This window comes from Lineus longissimus, chromosome 4 (genome assembly GCF_910592395.1).
Source record: "Lineus longissimus chromosome 4, tnLinLong1.2, whole genome shotgun sequence".
NCBI classification, from domain to species: domain Eukaryota; kingdom Metazoa; phylum Nemertea; class Pilidiophora; order Heteronemertea; family Lineidae; genus Lineus; species Lineus longissimus.
Genome location: NC_088311.1, coordinates 18,017,559 through 18,037,663, shown reverse-complemented (window position 1 = coordinate 18,037,663; position 20,105 = coordinate 18,017,559). Strand labels below are relative to the sequence as shown.

The 20,105-nt window shown below is 39.9% G+C and overlaps 2 protein-coding genes across 2 annotated transcripts; one reads left to right on the top strand and one right to left on the bottom strand.

Annotated features, from left to right (window-relative positions):
• Positions 1-281: 281 nt before the first annotated feature.
• Positions 282-7,293, bottom strand: LOC135486387 (nucleoporin NDC1-like). The gene is made up of 14 exons (XM_064769150.1): positions 7,163-7,293; positions 6,400-6,520; positions 6,027-6,128; positions 5,408-5,585; positions 4,994-5,123; positions 4,157-4,447; positions 3,619-3,711; positions 3,273-3,354; positions 2,663-2,818; positions 1,992-2,110; positions 1,631-1,745; positions 1,393-1,493; positions 740-891; positions 282-617 (listed from the first exon to the last, which is right to left on the bottom strand). The coding sequence occupies exons 1-14, from the start codon at positions 7,184-7,186 to the stop codon at positions 554-556; spliced, it is 1,728 nt and encodes a 575-aa protein (XP_064625220.1). The 5' UTR covers positions 7,187-7,293; the 3' UTR covers positions 282-553.
• A 198-nt stretch (positions 7,294-7,491) lies between these two features.
• Positions 7,492-19,048, top strand: LOC135486375 (tax1-binding protein 3 homolog). Its single transcript, XM_064769129.1, has 4 exons — positions 7,492-7,536; positions 12,902-13,066; positions 13,367-13,444; positions 15,533-19,048. Exons 1-4 carry the CDS (start codon positions 7,495-7,497, stop codon positions 15,764-15,766), a joined length of 519 nt encoding a protein of 172 aa, XP_064625199.1. The 5' UTR covers positions 7,492-7,494; the 3' UTR covers positions 15,767-19,048.
• The last annotated feature ends 1,057 nt before the right edge of the window (positions 19,049-20,105 follow it).

Here is a 20,105-nt window from a genome sequence, read left to right as displayed (position 1 = left end):
ACTCGAACACCAAGAGCAGAATCTTGCACTGGATCCCGAGCTTGACTGATAGCCAATGCAGGTGAACCAGCACAGGGGAAATATGGTCAAACTTTCCCACCAAACCAACCCCTGACAAATGTACCAACAGAAAACTTGGGAGTTATATTTTCGCTACACAAAGGGCAAAAGAAGTGTTTGGGCTGTTATCATATTCATGGTGTTTGGGCTCAACATCATGATCATATTTTCTAACACAAATACGTGTATCCATTTAACAGAGAAAAAAAACAACAAAGCTATTGATGACATTTATTTTATTTACAAAAGTTTACAGAAATTAATTTTGGGCTCAAGCCAACAGGTGCTTTTATTCAGTGACCATGCTGAACAGCAATATTCAGGTTGCTTATAATTGTGGGCAATATAGGACACCCTGAGGCAATCACTGGATTGAAAACCCCTTGATTTTTGTGGCCCTAAGTTTTAATGAAAATTTCCAATTATGGTTAAATCGGGAGATCAGACATCCATTGACAAAAAATGCATCTTAACGAGCTCTTGCTTTGCTCACTCACTCTTTGTGATCCAGAAACATCCGTAGTCTTCTGAGATGCTCAACAGAAAGTTTGAAATGCCTGAAAAGGAGACCACTTGCCAATGAGACAATTAACGTTACCTCTTAATGAAAACATGAGGCCAACAAACTGTGTGTAGATGATCAGTAAATTGATCTGGGAATATTTTAAGAACAACTTACTCTAGATGATCAGCAAAGCGATCTGTAATTCTATAAATAGCTGTTTTCAGTGTTGTCTTTAAGGCATAGCGTAGTGCCACATCACTTGTTTCTGTACCCTTTGGGGGACGTCTAACCATGTTTGTGGCCAGCTTGAAATGCTTGTCCACACCCTGGAAGGGAACAGAAAAATTGTTATAAGCAGTAATCCACCAAATTTTTGTACCTGATTATATTTTGGTTTGCAAATTTTTTTACAAGATCTCACAATTTCACAATATTCATTGCGGTGAATTATTGCAAATTTCAGTTCTTCCAATCAAAAAAATATTTTTTAGAGATTATGTATGTTCTTGATTCAAAGTTACTTGTGAAATCTAGCTGTGAAAATAAAATGCAGGCAAGCATGGCTACGGAACCAGCTCCGAAAGCATATACAGGATTCCATGAACATTCACACTTTCAAAACACTGCAAAAAACCTGCTTATATGAAAAAAAGAAGTTCTTATGCTGCTGGAGAGGGAGCGCTTTGACTTGCGAGAGGGACAAGTTTCATGGGGTTACGCTGGGGTTAGCACTATTTATACGATGGGTTGCTCTTTTCTGCACCTAATCCAGTTCTATCAGATTCTCTTTGGTCCTTTTGGTCCAGAGAAGCTGAAGACCAACCTACCTCCTGTAAGGAAAGTAAAGAAGAGATGACTTCAGGCAGCCATGTCTGAACAACACCAAATGTATCCTCATTATAAGATGCTGCAACCATCTCCGATAAAGCTGAAGAAGAAAGAAAGATCTTTATTTTTCAAGAATGAAAGCAATATATTTTGTACGCTGCAATGTCTCCGTCATGTCTGAGCAGAGAGTTCAAAATTGGCTGTCGAGTGCATCAGCCACAAGAACGAAGACACTACCTTCCAAGGCCCAGATCTGTTTTTGGCAGTCAACAAAGAGGCGTCTACTCGACATATCAGGGATGTCCTGAAGGAAGAATGCTATCACTGGCTTCTTCTTCAATTCATTTAGAAACTGAAACGAAGAGAAGAAATTATTAACAGTAACCCCCTAATTTTTGTAGCACTGAATTTCAGCATGCGGTTGGCAAAAAGGTCATTATTCTCAATGGATACCATCAGTCTCCAGTATTGTCCTCTAAAAACAACAATGGGGTATAGTCTTTCGGGGGGGGGGGTCTGACAAAAAGAGTAGGTTTTGTCTTCTTCTGAAAATGTTGATAATTATGGATGACTCCAAGCAGGTTAAATGATGACTTACTTTTTCTTGCATAGGTACTTGTTTGGCAGGAGGTGGATTAGTAATAATTCCGCCATTGGCAGCTGTGAGAGACTCAGGATGCCTGTGGTGGAAGTCGCCATTCAGGGGATTGTTGTTAGCTACAAGGTACAAAATTCTTATTTGGCAAGGTACGCATCTTATTGTAATAAACTTTACTTCACAATGCTCAATGGAGGAGTGTTGAATTGAACAGTTTTACGAAAAATGATGATTTGCGTCACATATAGAATGCATCATCGGTTTGTCCTGTTGATAGCAAACACACCACCAGGTATATGATATATGCATGAACTGAATTCATGCTTGCACTACCGATTAACCCCTGGTGGTTGATTTACCGTAAAAATTTTGCGCATATGATGTCATAAATTGTCCAAGTTACCAGATAGTCACATAAATTTTTCAAACACATAAATTTTCCAATGAGTGCATATTTCGGCTCTTTTTCTTGTGATGCTCACATTTTCCAAAAGCTCAACTATGCACCATCAAAGGCAGGTTGCTCGGTAAGTTGGAAAACCTGCCTTGAATATTATACAAGGTTAAGGAAAGATTCTCGGTCAGTTGGGGAACTCATTCTCCAAGCGGATGGTTTATAAATAGAAATGATGGGTGTGGATCTACCCGTTTCATTCATTACAAGTACTAACTCTCAGTAGGCCTCATCGGAGTTTTGTCTCCACTTAGATGTTTGATTGGTCCTGTAGTAAGACTCGTGTTGTTGTAGACCGTGATTGAGTTTGTCAATGCGTTTATAGAAGACACGCATTCCGTCACTATGTAGTTCCAGTTGTGGGGGTGGCCACCTGCAGAGGAAGATTTGAAAACTTTGGATGGGCATGTGTTTTAAGCAGTTTTCAATTAGAAACCACAATTTAGCTCCGGACTGGACTCACCACAGTATTGTGTAAACTTACAAATTCCTTCAAGATCTGGTTTTATAGAAGAGGAGGCAGGATAAAGTCAAGAATTATCCAACAGGAATAGGTTGGTATTCTACTTCAAAAATGTTTGGAAGAGGTGCAATATGCAGCATATATAAAACGCTTCAGGTCACATTAGTAAAAACATGAATTTGGAAAATGTTGATGCCGACTGATCATGCAATAAAACTTTCCAAAAAAGTTATTTTCTTCTATTATTTATTGGTATTATTTTTATTTATTATTTTTATTATTCTATCATGGTATGCTTTAATTTATTTGTTTTAAATTTTGGCATAGATTATTTCAGTCAATGCTTGTGACGTATAAAGCTTACCTGGCTGACTGAGGCGAAATATCTGTTTACGGCGTTTATCTGAATACTTCGAAAGCAAGAACAAATCCAAGTAACCCAGGTACTGAAATGTAGAATAGGTGCATGAAATTAGTCCATCAAAGAGGATGTCAATTTCATGTTGATCAACTCACAAACTGAAAGGGGGGAAATAGTGAACTGACTATGTTCCTGATAAGTTTTTTCCCTATTTTGCTAAAATTACGTCAATTGGAAACACTGTGAAACTAACAATTTTCATGGCTGTTTCTTATTTCAACTTTTTCAGATTTTGCAAATAACTTGAAAAATCTTGGCGCCTTCTGTGCTTATTATAGAAGTTACTTACCTTTAATAATGGCTGCCGGAAACAAGCCAGGGCCTCGTGGAGACACATTGTGTCATGATTCTCAAAGGCAGTTTCTACAGGAAATACTACGGGCTGAAAGTAGAAGATGATGTTGCGTTCAGAGTAAAAGTACAAGTAGGAAATGATTTCCGCTCAGAATTCTCCTAGAAGGACTTATCATGAACAGTGAACATTGACACTAAAATTCCCTCTCTCTCCACGATCAAACGATTTTTGTGAAAAATTCCATGATTTCCCTTTAACTAGTATGCAAATAGGTGGATTATCTATAATGTTAAAACCATCGTGACAATTACTACTATAAACCCAGAAAACGAAAAATAAACTGCCTCTGAATAATTGACGGTTTGGAAGAGTTGGGTGACTTTGAACACTGGGGTAACTTTGAACATTCCAACGAAAGAATCGTTGTGCCGAGAAGCTTCTGTAGCTCAGTGTCAAAAGTTACCCAGTTCATGACGGTACCAACATCTGGTACCAATAAGTGCATGTACATGTATAGGATATCTTTCCTCACCTCCGTATTGTAAATCTTGTATAACATAGAGCTGAAGCTCCAGGTCGCATGGATGACAAAACCTGTCACTAGGACGTGCCACAGTAGGCCGGCATCGAGGAAGCCACGCAGCGAGTTGACCGCTGGGCCTGGGCTTGTTCCAAGTCCTAGCGTGTGAAGCATCCAGTGTTTCGGTATCCCGCCAAACAGCCAGAATAACAGGTAATAATATTTGACTTGTTGGAAAATTGTCGAGGCTGATTTACGCAGGAGTGGCAGACGCTTGTTTTGAACTTGAAAAGACTTAGGTTGCTGAAAGTATGAATGATAACATTTTATAAATACCCAGGTATGGTATTATCCGGAGGCAACACCAAGCTCATCTCATCAAAACTTGGGACAACCCAGATTCCAGATGTACTATCAAACATTTAACTTTTTAATCACTGCTGAAAAAGTTCAAAACTTGCTCATGGTCTGGAAAATTACTGAGTAAGAATTTTTCCCAAGGAATGCAAACCATTGAGAAAAATATTCTCCTTGAAAGATTGTATCAATAACCCTTTGGAGGAATCATTGCCAATTCAGCATATTTCCTCGTATGGAGGAATTAATTGCCTAGTCAGCATATTCTAAGATCTCCGCACAGCAACAGCACAGACCGTGACTGCTCTCAATGAGTGGAAGATTCCCTCAACAAATCTGCTAGGGGGCACAATCACTTCTGTATCTCTTTATGGCTCATCAGGAGGTTGGTGTTTATGTACCGGACAAATTACAACTGAGCCGAAACGACGAGGGAAAAACCAACCATGGCTGGAGAAATGTCACATTCGTAGGGTGACAGACCTTACATACCTGTATAACTGGGAAGGTCATGTAGTTGTTCTGCTGGAGGAAGAACTGAACCGAGTAAACAAGTCCAACAAAAGCGCCATGGAAAACTGTAAAGATGTGATGTTCGTTCAGACATTCATATTCCTCATTACTGAAAAAAAGCAAACGTGAAAGAATGAGGGCTTCAGAAAGAGAATCCGATCAAGAATTGTTTTAGAAGCATGTGCAGACCTCACTAGTAGAATCTCCATGCTAGAATTATAAAGTAACATTATTTGCCATCCCAAATTCAGTCCCATATAGATTTTATCAGCTTAATCCCATTGTCAATGCTCTAACATATTCACCCGAATCGGAGATTTTACGTTTAATACACTGAAAAATCTAGCATGATTTGTTGTCATTGACTGTGAAATGATGAATCAAAGGCAATACCTTGTTTGATTCTCTGAGCATGACGCAATCAGATTTGCATAGCGTCCCCCAATGAGATTAGCATAGCACCAGGTGAGAGTACCGCCTGCAACGGCGTGGCCGGCAGCATGAAGAAGGCGGTCTGGCTGGACCACACTGAGGATCAGATCAAGGCGAGTCGTGCGCACCACAGGGGCAACTGAAGAAGAGAACATCAGCTTATATTATCGTGGCCAGCAGCATGAAGATGACGGTCAGGTTGACCCACATTGAAGATCATGTATAAGAAAAGGACACTTGCCACGTGTCTCCCAAAGACAGATGTGACAGTGCTCAGAGAAAAAAAATTCATTTAAAAACGCAGTCCTCAGAATTGTCCTCACTTGCAAAATATACCCGCCTCTAGTCCAAGTAAAATGTAAAATTTTTTATCTGATTTCGTAGCTTTAAAGTCCTACGGAGAGCTTACATTTTTTTTGTGGGCATGCATCTCTCCATTTCTGCTGTCCAACTAAGCCCTTTTTGTAGGACCAGACAAAATGGAAATCCTGAAAAAAACAAAAAAGTCTCAGCCTTGCTGAGAGCAGGGCCAGGAGATAAGCTCAATCAGCGAGAAGACTAGTTCAACTCTTCGTCTTACCAGTGAAATGCTTCCAGCTTATTATGGCAACAATGCTGTTGATCAATCCAATCAGCAGGATGTACATCCAGTTGGACAAAGTGAATATGGTCCGGAAAGTTCCTGAAAAAAAACAAGCAAGAAGTTAGAATAATGTTTTATGTTGTTTTTTTGTGTGGATACCAAACTTGTTGTTTGATACTATGAAAAAGTCTAATTTTTCATAGTTTATATAGAGCTTCAAATGCAACGGTTTGTAACTCATCTGGGTGAATCCCTCCAAAACTATTTGAACTTTTTTAAGTGAGTCAGCTAGATTCACTCAATTCAGTCAACAAACACACTAAAACATGTTCTAATGGTACAACATGAAGAATAGCCTCTTTAAAATTACCTTGGATCCAACTGATTGGATGCAGGAAGCTGACATAGCTCAAGAGAAGGTACAGCGCCACAAAGAGAGGTAATCGCCAGATGGAAAACACAAGACTTTTGATGGCCCGCAGGCGCATTACCTGAAAAAGTAGATTAAAATCCGAGTTTATAACTGCAGCAAGGTATGACAAGGCCCTGGGTCTGGTTTTCCCATTTGTCCGCTTCCCCTTGACAACTAAATTAATTATCAGACGGCCAAGTTACATTTGGTACTAGTAGTTGGATGTTGACATCCTTCCTGCTTCGGGTTGATTTATGCGGAACGTACACGCAAGTTACGCGTTAATATGACGCACCAGTGACGCGCTTATCGCTGTTTTGCATGTATGATGTGCAACCTGCGTGCTGGGCAGTGCGGCAAGGGGCAAGGGTTAGATAGGATTAACGAAGGCCATGGGCATAGCCTCGCTTTGTTATTTTGTAGTCGACAAAAATACGAGCCACGAAGACGAAATCAATCACTTAAATCCAACTCCATCACGATCATGTAGACACATCAGAATCCTGATCACCCCCCCCCCCCCCCCCCCCGACATCACACGTAAAATAAAATGTTTTTGACCGAGGGCCGGGGGGGGGGGGGCTTTTGAGCTCTTATTTTCACGTGCCTGTGATCTGATTATGATGCACAAACAAATGTACAAATTACATGAAAAATGTATGGAAGAATATCCCTAAATCAAATTAAAACGGGTAAAAACGTATAAATACAAGGAATCTACCTCTCTGACTTGAGAATTTTCCATTTTATTTAAAGTAAGGTCAAATAAAGCTTGGACTGAAGATTTTGCCAGATTTTAGTGTTTTTTTGCAGTCACATGTCACAAATTTTGAAAGGAAACCATGTTGGATTTTGCTGCCGCGAAAACATCAAAGGATGTCGTAAAAGACAAATAGACAGTGCAAACCACATTGTTATATTTGTGAGTGGATTTCAAAACCCCTTTAAGAAGATTGGTATGATCAGGGTCGCGTATATTTTATATTTAATGTCTCACGAACTGAAATAATTTTCCCTAAATTGGGTTGTTTTTGTTTTGTTGTTTTTTCCAAAATGGCGCACCATACAGCTGGACAGCCTTTGGAGTGTTACAGCGTAAGTTTTGTCATTTTCACTGTTTTCCTTCGATTTATTTGAATAATTGTTGTGATAGTCATTGAGAGCACATATTATAGTATATGAATACACTCGGCTTACTTTGGTTTTCTCTACTGATTTATTGCAAAATCATATTGAACTCGAGCGAAAAAGACCACACCTCCACAAAGTCAAAAAGTAATGCATTTTCTGCAATGCACTGCTGTTCATGAACAGTGCATACGTGTACCATGCATACAGTCACAGTGTATGATACACCAAACTTTCACTCTTCAGTGCTCTGTCATTGAACTGCTGATAGTGATTCGGTCATGAAGTGAGAAAGGACAGTTCAGCGCTTATGCAAAGAATCGATAAGATTATTCAGGATGGACCTCTGTCTCAGTGTCTGAAATCAACGCCATGCTGATCCACTGTCATGATGCCGTTGTCTGTATAAATTAATCTATCCTTCACCGCCAATAACCCCCCTCTGATCAGCTGTTAGAAGGGCTGTTACTTTATCCCCAAGTTTAGGCCATACCCTTGTTGATAAACAAATTCTTGGTTCCAGGTGGAAGTGTAAAACTGTATGTATTGCTTGGCATGGTCGAATTTTACTTGGCCTGGACACCAGGCCTGTTGGAAATTAACTTAGTAACCAGGCCATTTGGGACCTTGTGTCCATATCAGGCACTGTACATCAGATTGAATGTTTACCTGGAGACAAGAATTTATTTATCAAGAAGGGTATGGCCTAAACTGAGGGATTGGTAGTCTCCTTGCATTACCTTCCTTTCTCACGCGTCCATGCCGTGACAACACTATCATTATGCTCACTCGTGGTTGTCGCACGAGACATGCACTGAAAACCATCATAATTGAAGACCAAGTGTTCAATGAGTAACGCTTCCAGAGATGCTGACCTGACCCAAATGCACTGTGCATGTTGTATGGAAGAAGAAGGGTGACCTGATCCTGAGGTTGGCACTATCAATTCAGGCCGGCATTCACTTGCTTTGCATCAAGCAATTTTAATATATTGGCCACCTGTTTATGATGGTGCGTCCGACGCGTTTCCTGGCCCTTGATGTCGGCGGTGAAAGGAGGAGACTTAAGGACACTGATATTCACTGCCGATGAGTCGGCATGATCAAAACCATGAGACTCAGACTAAGAGACGTAGTAGTAGGAACCCCCTAGGTCTCGCTCTCCTAGCATAGCCAGGTCTCACCCCGATGTTTGATCAATAGACGAATTCGAAGAAATTTGTTTTGGCGCTAACCAGTTACTAAGGCAAGTAAAAAAAAGTGCTCGATTCTCGTCAGAACATGGGTGAAAACTTTTACAACTAGGGCAATTTTTATTTTATAATTTATAGGCATAGTATTTTTTTGGTAAAGTGGATTCTCGCGGCGAAATGAAATAAAAAAAATTCGCTACAAAAATGTAAACTCCAGTCAATCCAGACACTATTCAAATTTCGTCACTGTGCGAGTTAGTGCCATGCATCTCTGAAGAATGCCGAGTTACTTCTGAAGTCCGATTCATTGTGGTCATGTTTTCAATGGCCACTGGGGAATAGGAGACTCGACGAAAATGTTTGAAAAAGAATCCATCAACATCGCCATCATCATTCGGAGAATATAGTCCTCAATGTTTCAATGCTGGTAAAGCATTATAAAATATAAATTTGACATTGTTGCACACAGTCTCGCAGATGTGGCGCCCGGAGGTTTTATAATTTGTATTTATAAAACTTTTAAAAAATTGACCCGGCGTTGAAAAATTGACACAGCTGCGCATCATCCAAAAATATCAAAATGTTGGCACAACTAACGACGTGAGGTGGTCCCTGTCAAGAGGTCCCTAGTGTGGACCTCACTGTCGCCGTGAGACTCCTCACTGTCGGTGACAGATGGTGACCATATGATGCCTGGAGTCTCACAAAGAGACATGCCTAGAGTCTCGCGCCGTAGTGCAGATCTCCCAACCAGGGTCCCAGAGATCTCATGACCGAGAGTCCTGAGCTGCTACACCACTCAGGCACTGCATCTCCTTGACTCCCATCTCGGCACTGGTACATACTGCCATGGCTATGCCAAACGCATTGCAGGGCCATGTCATTGTCAAACAGATCTTTTATAAAACAGCTGATGTGAAATTCGTCAAGAGCCATCCACCGTGGTGGATCAATAGAGCAAAGGCACTCGGTCAATACTTGTATCTCGTCTGCACGGATGATCACAAAATCTTCCAGGCCTACCAACCAATGCAGGCCTTCATGTTAAATTTAAAATTACAACCCACAACATATGAATGAACTGTGTACTTTTATTGATGATGGCTGTGGTGCAACCAGGATTAAACAACTAGAAGTACGAGTGCAGGGGGCTACGTGTATCACGTGTACGATACGTGTAGCTTCTTTTGACATAAAGCGGCGATATTCTTTGACAGAAGTGCAGGGATCTTGGAATTTTTGGAATAATCAAGCCAAAGATGGGACTTTCTTGTCCGAAGGCAAAGTCACTAAACAAATTTTGCAGTACTGTCCAGCCTTTTGATGAGGACAAGTACAGACAACCGCAAGTGAGGTCTTGATCATCTCTTATATTAGTTTCTTGAAAAGATTTTCTTATTCCAAATGGAACAGGCGTATAAATACTATAGAATAATATTGAGTACCAATTTGTCAGCCTAGTCATAAAGCTGTCTGTGCAGATGCAGGTGACTTAACAGTATCAAGTATAGATTCTTTAATCCATATGAAATTATTCAAAAATACTTTTTCTTTAAATTGAAGATTTCAGTTCACTGGACAAATGGTAATTCAGTCAGCCGCAGTTACAATGACTAAGTGACTAGTTACATGTAATACTAGAGAGGCTGCCAAACATGGCTGGTTAACATCAGCAACACAAGTTGAAGGGTAATTGTGCGTGACGATTTTCTCATTCTTGCAGTCTTGTCGACTTTAAAGGAAAGTTGTCTGACTCAGTTTCAAGGCTGAGTCAGGTTTAGTTCTTGTCATGTCTTGCAATTGTGTATTAACATGCAGAAAGAAAGATCTTGTAGATTGTCTGAGACCTCAATTAGATTTCATTTTAATTCGTTTATTCCAGAAAGTGAAGTTTGAAAATTCATCTTTCTTTTCCTTAAAATTGGCTTAACACGCTTTTATAATCATGTGTCTCTCCAAACATTTATAATGCCTTCGTTAGGACGGCAGGTTTCATCAACTGCTTGGTTTAAACCTGGTACATTGTACAAATTAATGCTCAAGTTGATCAGATGACCTCAGCAAAAACCCAATTTTGGTTCAATCTGTTCTTAGCTAGGCCACCAGGGGGCCAAAACTGAGAACATAAAAAGTGTGATATTTCCCTGATTAATCTGTTTCAATTTTTATTCTTTATAATATGATAATTGTTTTAAATGTACTCCTATCAACAAGGACATGAAGGATAGATCACTAGAGGTTTTTGATTTGACATTTGTCATGTTCATGTATGCAAATATTGAATGAAAGGCATCTTTGTTTCAAATTTAATATTTGATACATGTACACAATCGATGCATTACATGTACAAGATGTACTCTAGCAAAAGTACTCAGTTTAAAACTCGAGCTTCACCAACGGCAACGTGATGTCATGTTCAATGTTGAAAATAATACATAGCTCCTTTCCTCTCTCAATGCGCCCTTGAGTTAAGGTGCAGCTTACCTAATCAATGTCGATACTTTGCCATCTGGGCCTTGTTTGATGTGAGATTGGCAGCCTCCGGCGATGTTTCGGGCATGCTTGCATCAAAGACATGTGTCCATTTATCTTTCTGCCACCAGAATCTTATCGCGTTTTGTTTCAATTTGCTTAACTCAGACGTGTTAGTTTTATTGCGTGCTTAGGGACCGAACTGCATGTAGTATAGAGACTGGATGCTGTATTGGGAGGGGGTAGGTTTGATCCTAGATTTTAACCCTTTGACGCCCTGAGGAGCTTCACTTCAAAAGGGTTATTTGTCGTCTAGTAAACAGAGTGCTGTTTTGTACAATCTGGTACTCGTGTTAAAATATTTCAAATAACTATTCCTTTAACCTAGTTGTTCATGAATGTCATTGTCGACATTGACTGAGTCCAGCCTATTTTTTGTCCCCGTCAAATCATTCTGACTAGACCATTGCTATGAGCGGATGTCACCTAATTGACAGCCCATGTCCTCGCGGATTGCACCGGCTGTCCGTCCTGTATCCCTTGTCAATAAATCCAATAACATCAATGGTTGTACCTTGTAGGCTTTAATTGATTGGGGGCAATGAATGTGGAGTGGGGGAGCGGCCTACTTGTGCCGTTGTGGCATTCATTACTATTTGAGCCAAGAAAATGCATGTACCTCAAGTACTGTTTGGTGTTTTGGCTTGCACTTTTCAAATCAGGATCAATTTATTTTCGCCAGCTCTATACCATACCATGTATTCATGCCTGTCTCCCTGTTCATGTACAAGCACTGTTTAAAAAGTCTGTTCATGTTCATGTAATTTGGTGTACTGTAAAATGTGAGCCCGTTCTTCGGATGTACTGTGCACTAATGAACATCGCGTGGTTCGCAATGTACAATTTTGTCGATTTGTTCTTAAAAATTTGTCTGGCTTCTGCGTGTACTATTGTCAGAACTGTTATTACAAAATGAAAATTCCTAGTCCGATGTAGTCGCAGATAAAACTTTTATGGATTTAAAACATGGGAAGTGGTCTGTAATGGGAAACTCTGCAAGGAAGGAAAAAAAGTGGCGACATCTTGGAATTCCTATACCAACCTATTGGACGGTAAAATTCTCCTCATCTAACTTGTCTTACCGGTACTGTGCAAAAAAGTTGCTGAAGTAGATCAAAAAATATTCTCTCTCTGTCAACACAGAATGTATTACACATGTTACATCATGTGGCTATCATAGGCGCTTGAAGCAAGCAGCATCAATCAAACCTGCAGAAGCACACATGAAACTTGAATTGAAGTGAAATGTGAATTGTTTTGTGGTAATTTGGTGGCTGTGTGTCGTGCCTGTGAATCAGTTGGAGGCTAATCAATCACTATGAGATTAAGAACTGGTGGTCTTCATTGCACTGGTGCAATCTACATTGTACTCCAAGAATTTCCTATTTTTATTACTATAAGAAGCGGATTAAAAATGGCAGTCATGGAATTATGTAGTTCCAAGGCTGCGCAGTCTGAGTCAAAGATGATGTTTGTAGTTCTGTTTTCAAATGGTCGAAATTGGTTTTACACACCGTTTCAGTCAATGAGAGTTGGTGATAGTCACACATAAGAGTATCAGTCAAGCCTAGGTTAGTGTAGTTAGTAGCTTTTATTGCGTCTTTTCAGATTCCTCTCATCCTTCACAAAGAGGCTGAGAAAGATGAGAATGGTGCCATGGTATATGAGCCCGATGGTAAGGGTGGGAAACAGGTGAAATATCGATGCGGCTTCCGGATAGGAGGTGGAATTGACCAAGATTACACTAAAAGCCCTCATGGGTATAAAGATACCGTAAGTTGAAAATAGGTGGTGATATGCAATGCAGTCAACACTGTGTGGGTTTAGGCCATCATCACCCTGGAGAATTGGCACATTTCCCAAGAGCATGCCTTGGTTCAGCACGGTTCGAGTTAGGATTTCATGAAAATGCCATCGCTGTTTCGAAGTTCATCTCATTAACCCCCAGAAAATGCTACGATTTTACATCAACGTCACCACAAGATGGCTTGAAAATTTTTCTATTCTAGAACATACATTCACCATCGGCGAAACTTTTAAATGACGGTTTTGGTGCATGTATTTGTTTTTCAGGGCATTTATGTGACGTTTGTGTATGACAGTGGGCCGGCTTCTCAAGCAGGATTACTCGTTCATGACAAGATATTACAGGTAAGGTGGAGAGCAAACACGGCAAATTACATTCATATTTGGTGCCCTTCCAGTGAACCCACAGCTCGATTGAAGAATTGAAGTTTGCATGGGCTGTTTTTGAAATATTTAGGACCAATTTTACTACATGTACTACTGTCTTGAGCACAAAAAACTATTTTCAGAGCCTAAAAAATGCATCACTGAACAAGTTCAATGCCTGGGTTGACCATACATGACAGGCACACCATTTCGACTACAATTTCAAACCCTAAAGCTATTCAAACTGCTTCAACATGAAGTGATAAGCACATTTAAAACCAAGTAGGCTGTTCTCTGTTAAACAAACAAAGAACAGACTCCCTCCCTTGAAATTGGCATTCATTTTGTTAGCTCACCTCTTAGCAGAGGTGAGCTTATCCCATACCGTGGCGTCCGTCGTCCGTCGTCGTCGTCGTCCGTCGTCCGTTAGCAGGGCACGTTTCGTAACTGTTAGAGCTATTGAGTTGAAACTTGGTAATGACACCTTGGAGACCAAGTTTCGGTCCGATTCGTTTCATGGTTTGGCCACCAGGGGGCAATATCTCCCTTAATAGTAGTCGGGAAATTTTGAAAAAAATATGGTAGGTACTTCTAGCAAAGGTGCATCATATATCCTCCGGGTTTTTGATTTGACCTCCTTTTCAAGGTCACAGAGGTCAAATGGTGTAAATTGGCCGTTAGGATGTAACGATGGCACGTTTCTAAACTGCAATGACTATTGATACCAAATTTGGTACACATTTACCCCTTAGTCAGGTGATCTCAGGGACCAAAGTTTGGTCCAATATGATTCACCACTTGACCACCAGGGGGCAAAATCCAAAAACATTAAAAATGTGATAATTCCTTAACTTCTTGCCCGATTGCCACCAATTTGATATCATGGGTACATCTAACCACCATACAGTATATGTCACACAGGTTTTTAATTTGACCTTCTTGTCAAGGTCACAGAGGTCAAATGGCGTAAATTCGCCGTCAGGCCGTAACTATGGCACGTTTCTTAACTGCAATGACTATTGATCACAAATTAAGTACACATGTACCCCTTGGTCAGGTGATCTCAGGTACTGAAGTTTGGTGCGATCTGATTTGCCGTTTGGCCTCCAGGGAGGGGGCCAAATCCTAAATTCTTCAAAATGCCATTATTCCTAGTAATGACTTGCCCGATTGGCACCAATTTTATATCATAGGTATATCTAATTCTAACAACCATTCAATGTGTCACCCGGGTCTTCTTTGATTTGACCTACTTTTCAAGGTCACAGAGGTCGAATGTACTGTAAATTGGCCATTTTGGGGAAATTGTAATTGCTTGGACCCACATCAAACCTAACACTACATGACACAATACCATGCTCTTTATCCATCTTTCCTCCACATGAGGTGAGCACAATGGCCCTGGCCATTTTTTTTAGTGTGAATTCCTACATGTAAGAACAGAACAAGCCAATTGGCAACATGGTTCACAATAGGACAATGTGGGCACAAAGGAAATGTACATGTAGATGCCATTGAACTCGATTGAGTCAAGGTCCAAACCTTTAGATAAGCTTCTGCGCAACTTGAATTATGCATCAAAGTTTGTGGTGCTCTATTTCTCAACTTTGGTGCTGTACTATACATTTTCCTATATCCAATCAAAACTTATTTAAAGTAGAGTATGATACAAATGATGCCGACACTGGCGACAGAAAACGATCTGCACAGTCTTATGTAGGCCTACACCACAGAGGGAATTATAAAATGCCACTGGGTGTAATGAAATTTTCTCAACAAATCACGATTGAAGTCACAAAAGAGTTTTAAACTTAGTATATGTGTCCATGTTTCACCTTGTTTGCTTTTGTTTAGCCAGCAAATTTTCTGTTACAGAAGGGTGTTAACTCTGCCCATTTGCTCAATTCACCCTGCCCTTGTCTTTGCTCATTGACCATGTTGATCTCGAATTCCCTGCCCTTCCAATTTCTGGAATATGTGATAGTGTTTGCTCTATTAATGTAACCAGTGCCTATGCTGACTTTGACTTATAGAGTTCCCAAAATATAAAAGTAATTCTTGTTACAGGTGAATGGTCACGACTTCACAATGGTCACGCATAAAAAGGCTGTCGATTACATTAAGAAGAAGCCCACGTTAAACATGCTAGTGTATCGTAAAGGCGTACCGCAGATGCAGAAGTCGCCGACGGGGCAACAGCCAATGCAGCAGATGCAACAACCACAACAACAACAAGGACAATATCAGTCATATCAACAACAACAACAGCAGTATTCGCCACCATATCAGCGGCAGTACTGAGCAAATGATTGTGTCTTCACATGCCATATCGACTATTTATATTCAGATATTCAGTGAACTGGTTCCAGTTTCAAGTGAGCTTTTTTCCAGTAAACTGGTTTCTTCGAGTTGGCCAGTTTCCAGTGTACAGGATACAGTTTCAAGATAACTGGCTGTTTCGAGTCAACTGTCTTCAGCTCAGCTTCCAGTGGAGTTGTTTTCAGTGGCGAGTGAACTGATATCGGTAATCCTGTGAATAGATTCCAGTGTCCAATGAAGTGGTTCAAATTCGAGAAAGCCATTTTCATTCTCCAGTGAGCTATATAATAGATTGCATTGAATTAGGGACTTTATTGTAAGTTGCCGTAAACCGTAATAGAAATGTGGCCGCATAAATTTTGACCAGGACCTGGTTATTCCAAATAGGTCTTTTTTACCAACAACACATGTGTTAAATCAACTTGGCTTTAAAGGGGTACGCTGTTTGTAATTACTGGTGGTCCAGTTAAATAGAAATCCACTTAACACAAATGCCGTAGTGCAGTTATCATGAATACAAATTTGTTAAAACTTGGTTTTCATAGTATATGAATATCAGTCTACACAACGTTGAATTTTTTATTTGTATGCACATGTATTTCCGAAATGGAACATTTTTTAATTCGACTACAAATTCAAATAACGAATGGCGTAGGCCTTTAAGTCAAAAAGTTTCACTGAAGCAGATAATTCCAAATTGGGTTAACGCTGGCGTCAGTGACAACATTTGTTTTAACTAAACCCTGGAAGGTGCCTGGTGAAAGTGCTCTACAGGATGGCCCAGAATTATTTTCCTTTGGACGATAGGATTCTATTGTGTGTCCATTGTGTGAATGAAAATAATTCTGGGGCAGCCTGTAGCACTTGAAAGACATAGTGTGCCACTTTGGGATACATTGATCTGACAATTTTTCTTTGAAAGCCAACTCAAATCGTATTGAAGCCTTAAACATCATCTATTTTATGGCCAGGTGATCTAACACTTCATATATTATAAGTGTTCTCTGTATTTCAGCGATACCAGTGCGCATTGTGCTCCAAGAGTATTTTCATAATAACATTTAAGCTCCCTAAGTAACTGTCATGTCCATCGTATACATATTTAGTAAAATGAAAGTGATTTTATAAATGGGAATGTGATGACCCCAGTCATCTTTCCTTAGTAGTACTAGTATACTTGAAGAGCTAAGGTTCAAACGTCTGCTTGTAATGATTTTCACCATTCTCTAAATTGGCAACAAGCTCTGAAACATTATCACACTTCTATCACATTTCCAATGCTAGAGTTTGAAAAATGTCTTCATGGTTTGCTAAACAGGGTGGCCCATCGAAAAACAAAAACATTCCAATTCTAGATTTTGAAAAATGTCTTTATGGTTTGCTATACAGGGTAGCCCATCAAAAACAGACATGCCTCTTTCTCGGGCATTCTTTGAAAGGATACTGTACTGCACCCCTTTATTTTTGCAAATGAGAGGGGTTTAATTGCAAACTTAAGGGGAGCAAAAATGTTATTCTGAATGGCTTTATCCCTGGAATATGCATGCATTTGCAGCAATAAAGGGGAACGAAATCTGAAAAGGATGTTTTCACATAGGGCTGCGAAAATAAATTGTTTTACAGTATCTGGCAGTTTGGTTTTTCTGGGCCAGCCTGTATAACATGGGACACAGGGCGGTGTAGAGCATAGTGGTTGGAGTGCTGGACTTCTGACTGAAAGGTCATCAGTTGAAATCCCTTCCAAATCTAAGTCACTCTGTTCGTATGTGCTTAATAAGCGGCTGCTTCTTAACATCCTCTGCATTTTGGGATGTTGGAAGCGCTTCGAGCAGGGTTGGCTTGGAAAACTGCTATGGAATTGCTGAACTTAAATTAACTTTTAACATGAATGCCTCAAATAGATGTCGAGTCTTTGTGGCAGTTTGTGAGCCTTTAAAAACGGAGATTAACAAAAATGTTAGGTTCTGCAAGATGTAGATGCAGCATTTTGCATCTTAACTCTTCACTTGTACAGTGTGCATCAAATCGTTGAACAAGTGTATTTTATTTGACAGATCTGTATATATTGTATTTGCCATGAAATTGTCCTCAATACATTTGTAACATATCAGACGTTTTTAACATATCAGTCTAAACATGCTCTGTTTGGTACCATGTTGTCAGAAATGCTTATTGTAAAATATGTAGTTTATACTAGTTGAAAAATTGCTTTTTTGACATAAATACAGGCTTTCATGTAAATGGGGAGCAATCACTCGATAAATATCCATCTCTCCTGTATATTTGTTCGATGGAGAGTTTTATTGATCACTCTTGCACCAAAGTTTTAATGTACGCTGTACCAAAGTGAGTGATCTGCTCTCGAACAACTACCTCCATTGGAGTGGTTAGCTCCGACTTATACAATGTCAAAAGGCCTAGGCTGTGCGTTAAAAATTTCATATTTGTAATCGAATTGGGAAACTTCCTTAAAGGGACAATATAGGCAGCAGCAGGGCAGGCAAGATAAAGTTATACAAAGTCACCAATAGGGGTCTCTCACATCACACAGTATGTTGAAATGATTCATGCTTGTACGAGGATCATATTTAGTGCTGAATCTGACATTACCCAGTGCCCGTACTGCCCTTACTTAATTTGGCCACCAGAAGATGGCCAAATTAGCCTCTCTGCTCCTGCCTATAGTCCCCCTTTAAGCGTACTTACGTACTAGATGTTAATGTTGGCATTGCCGTTGTGTAGACTGATATACAAATAATATAACGACAAGGTTTCAGAAAAGTCGTATGCATAATCACTGCGCTTCGGCATTGGCTATTGAATGAAATCTAGTAAATGCATTTACTTCAATTTTGTACAGAGAGGCCCAGTGTAAATGTACACAGAGTTTTAGATAAAAGCATTTGCTAGTCTTTATTCATATCAACCATTGTGTAAAACTGCCTTTCTTTTTCCTGGACCACCAGAAATAACAAACAACACACCCCTTTAAAGAGAAAAGCCTGTAAGTCGGACATTTTTGTAGAAATGCTATTTCAGCTTCAGGCCTGATAGGAAGTTTTCTATGCCGACAGTCATTCCAAGGTCAAGTCGTTTATACAAAGGAACACTACTTTTATTCTATATTTGGTGCTTTTTAGCCCAGCAATATGGACAATGTGCTTAGATTTGGGTTCTCCTTATCACTCAGTTCTAACTTGCTCATGGGCACATTCCCCATTTTTTTATCCAGTGCACATTTTATAAGTTTTAAATTGGGGGGGGGGGGGGGGGGGCGTTGCTTTGTGGTTGTCTTGCATTGTATACATGTATGTCCATTGTATAAACATGGTGATATCAAGGGGCAAGGCAAATATGTCACCCTTAGGTTTGCATACTGTGTATGTTTATTTCATTCATCACCATCACTATTATCATCATTAACTGCATTGTATCAAACCAGGTTGGAATTTTACCAGAGGTATAGAGACCATCATATGCTACTCTGCCCTGACCCTGGCACAGAGCAGACAGTTACTTACTTAGTCCCTTTGTGCCTAGAGGGCACATAAGGCTTCAATCTTCAGACAGTAAAGTACTAGCAAGTATAGATACTTGGTACTAGGAACCACAGCTTTTAGACTCGTCTAACAGGCCCTCAAATGTGTGGAGAGCAAGGAATTCGAGTTAAAAAAATCAAAGTTTAGGGTTTATATTCTGATATCAACTACGATATAGTTAATCATCCGACTTAACATTTTAACCCCGGTCTGTCCTGAAACCTTTCAGTAGACCTCAGATGAACTGCTCAACCAGCGCTACAATCTGAGCATTTCTGACCGGTACTCATTTATACACCTGGGTGCAGATGGCAAGTAAGACAATGAGACCTGGCAACAGTCTCACCCCGACAGTAGGGATCGAACCCGGGACCTCTTTGACTATAGTCGCGAGTCCCAGCCACTACACCACAGCGGCCTAGAGCTGTTAAGTGAAAGTCATGTGGGTAAGCCAAGAATACATATCTGGGTTCTCTCTGGAATCTAACATGGGCCCCGATTGCACAGTAGCCAGCAGTGTTAACCACTTGGCTATGAGACTACTCTCTATTTATTCATTGAAAAAATTATCATTTTCAGAATCAGATAAGTGTCTTTCATTTTCCAATCTTTTTGTACCTGAGCCATAGTTGCGAAGTTCAGGTTGGGGTGCTACAGTAACTATTAATGATATTTTTAAAATTTGTACACACCATTATTTTTTTATTTTTTTAAGTCACATAAAATTCAGACAAAAATTAATAATACTGGCTTTATAGATTATTGATTCAGTGTATTACTTC

Bases quoted from the DNA above. Each gene is read 5' to 3' on its own strand.
- LOC135486375 (XM_064769129.1), top strand. From the start codon at position 7,495: ATGGCGCACCATACAGCTGGACAGCCTTTGGAGTGTTACAGC. The intron at 13,067-13,366 runs GTAAGTTGAAAA...TTTGTTTTTCAG, and splicing joins CTCATGGGTATAAAGATACC to GGCATTTATGTGACGTTTGT. The intron at 13,445-15,532 runs GTAAGGTGGAGA...TTCTTGTTACAG, and splicing joins TTCATGACAAGATATTACAG to GTGAATGGTCACGACTTCAC.
- LOC135486387 (XM_064769150.1), bottom strand. From the start codon at position 7,186: ATGGAAAATTCTCAAGTCAGAGAG. The intron at 3,712-4,156 runs GTGAGGAAAGAT...TTCTACTTTCAG, and splicing joins ACAAGATTTACAATACGGAG to CCCGTAGTATTTCCTGTAGA. The intron at 892-1,392 runs GTAGGTTGGTCT...GTTCCCTTCCAG, and splicing joins CTTTACTTTCCTTACAGGAG to GGTGTGGACAAGCATTTCAA.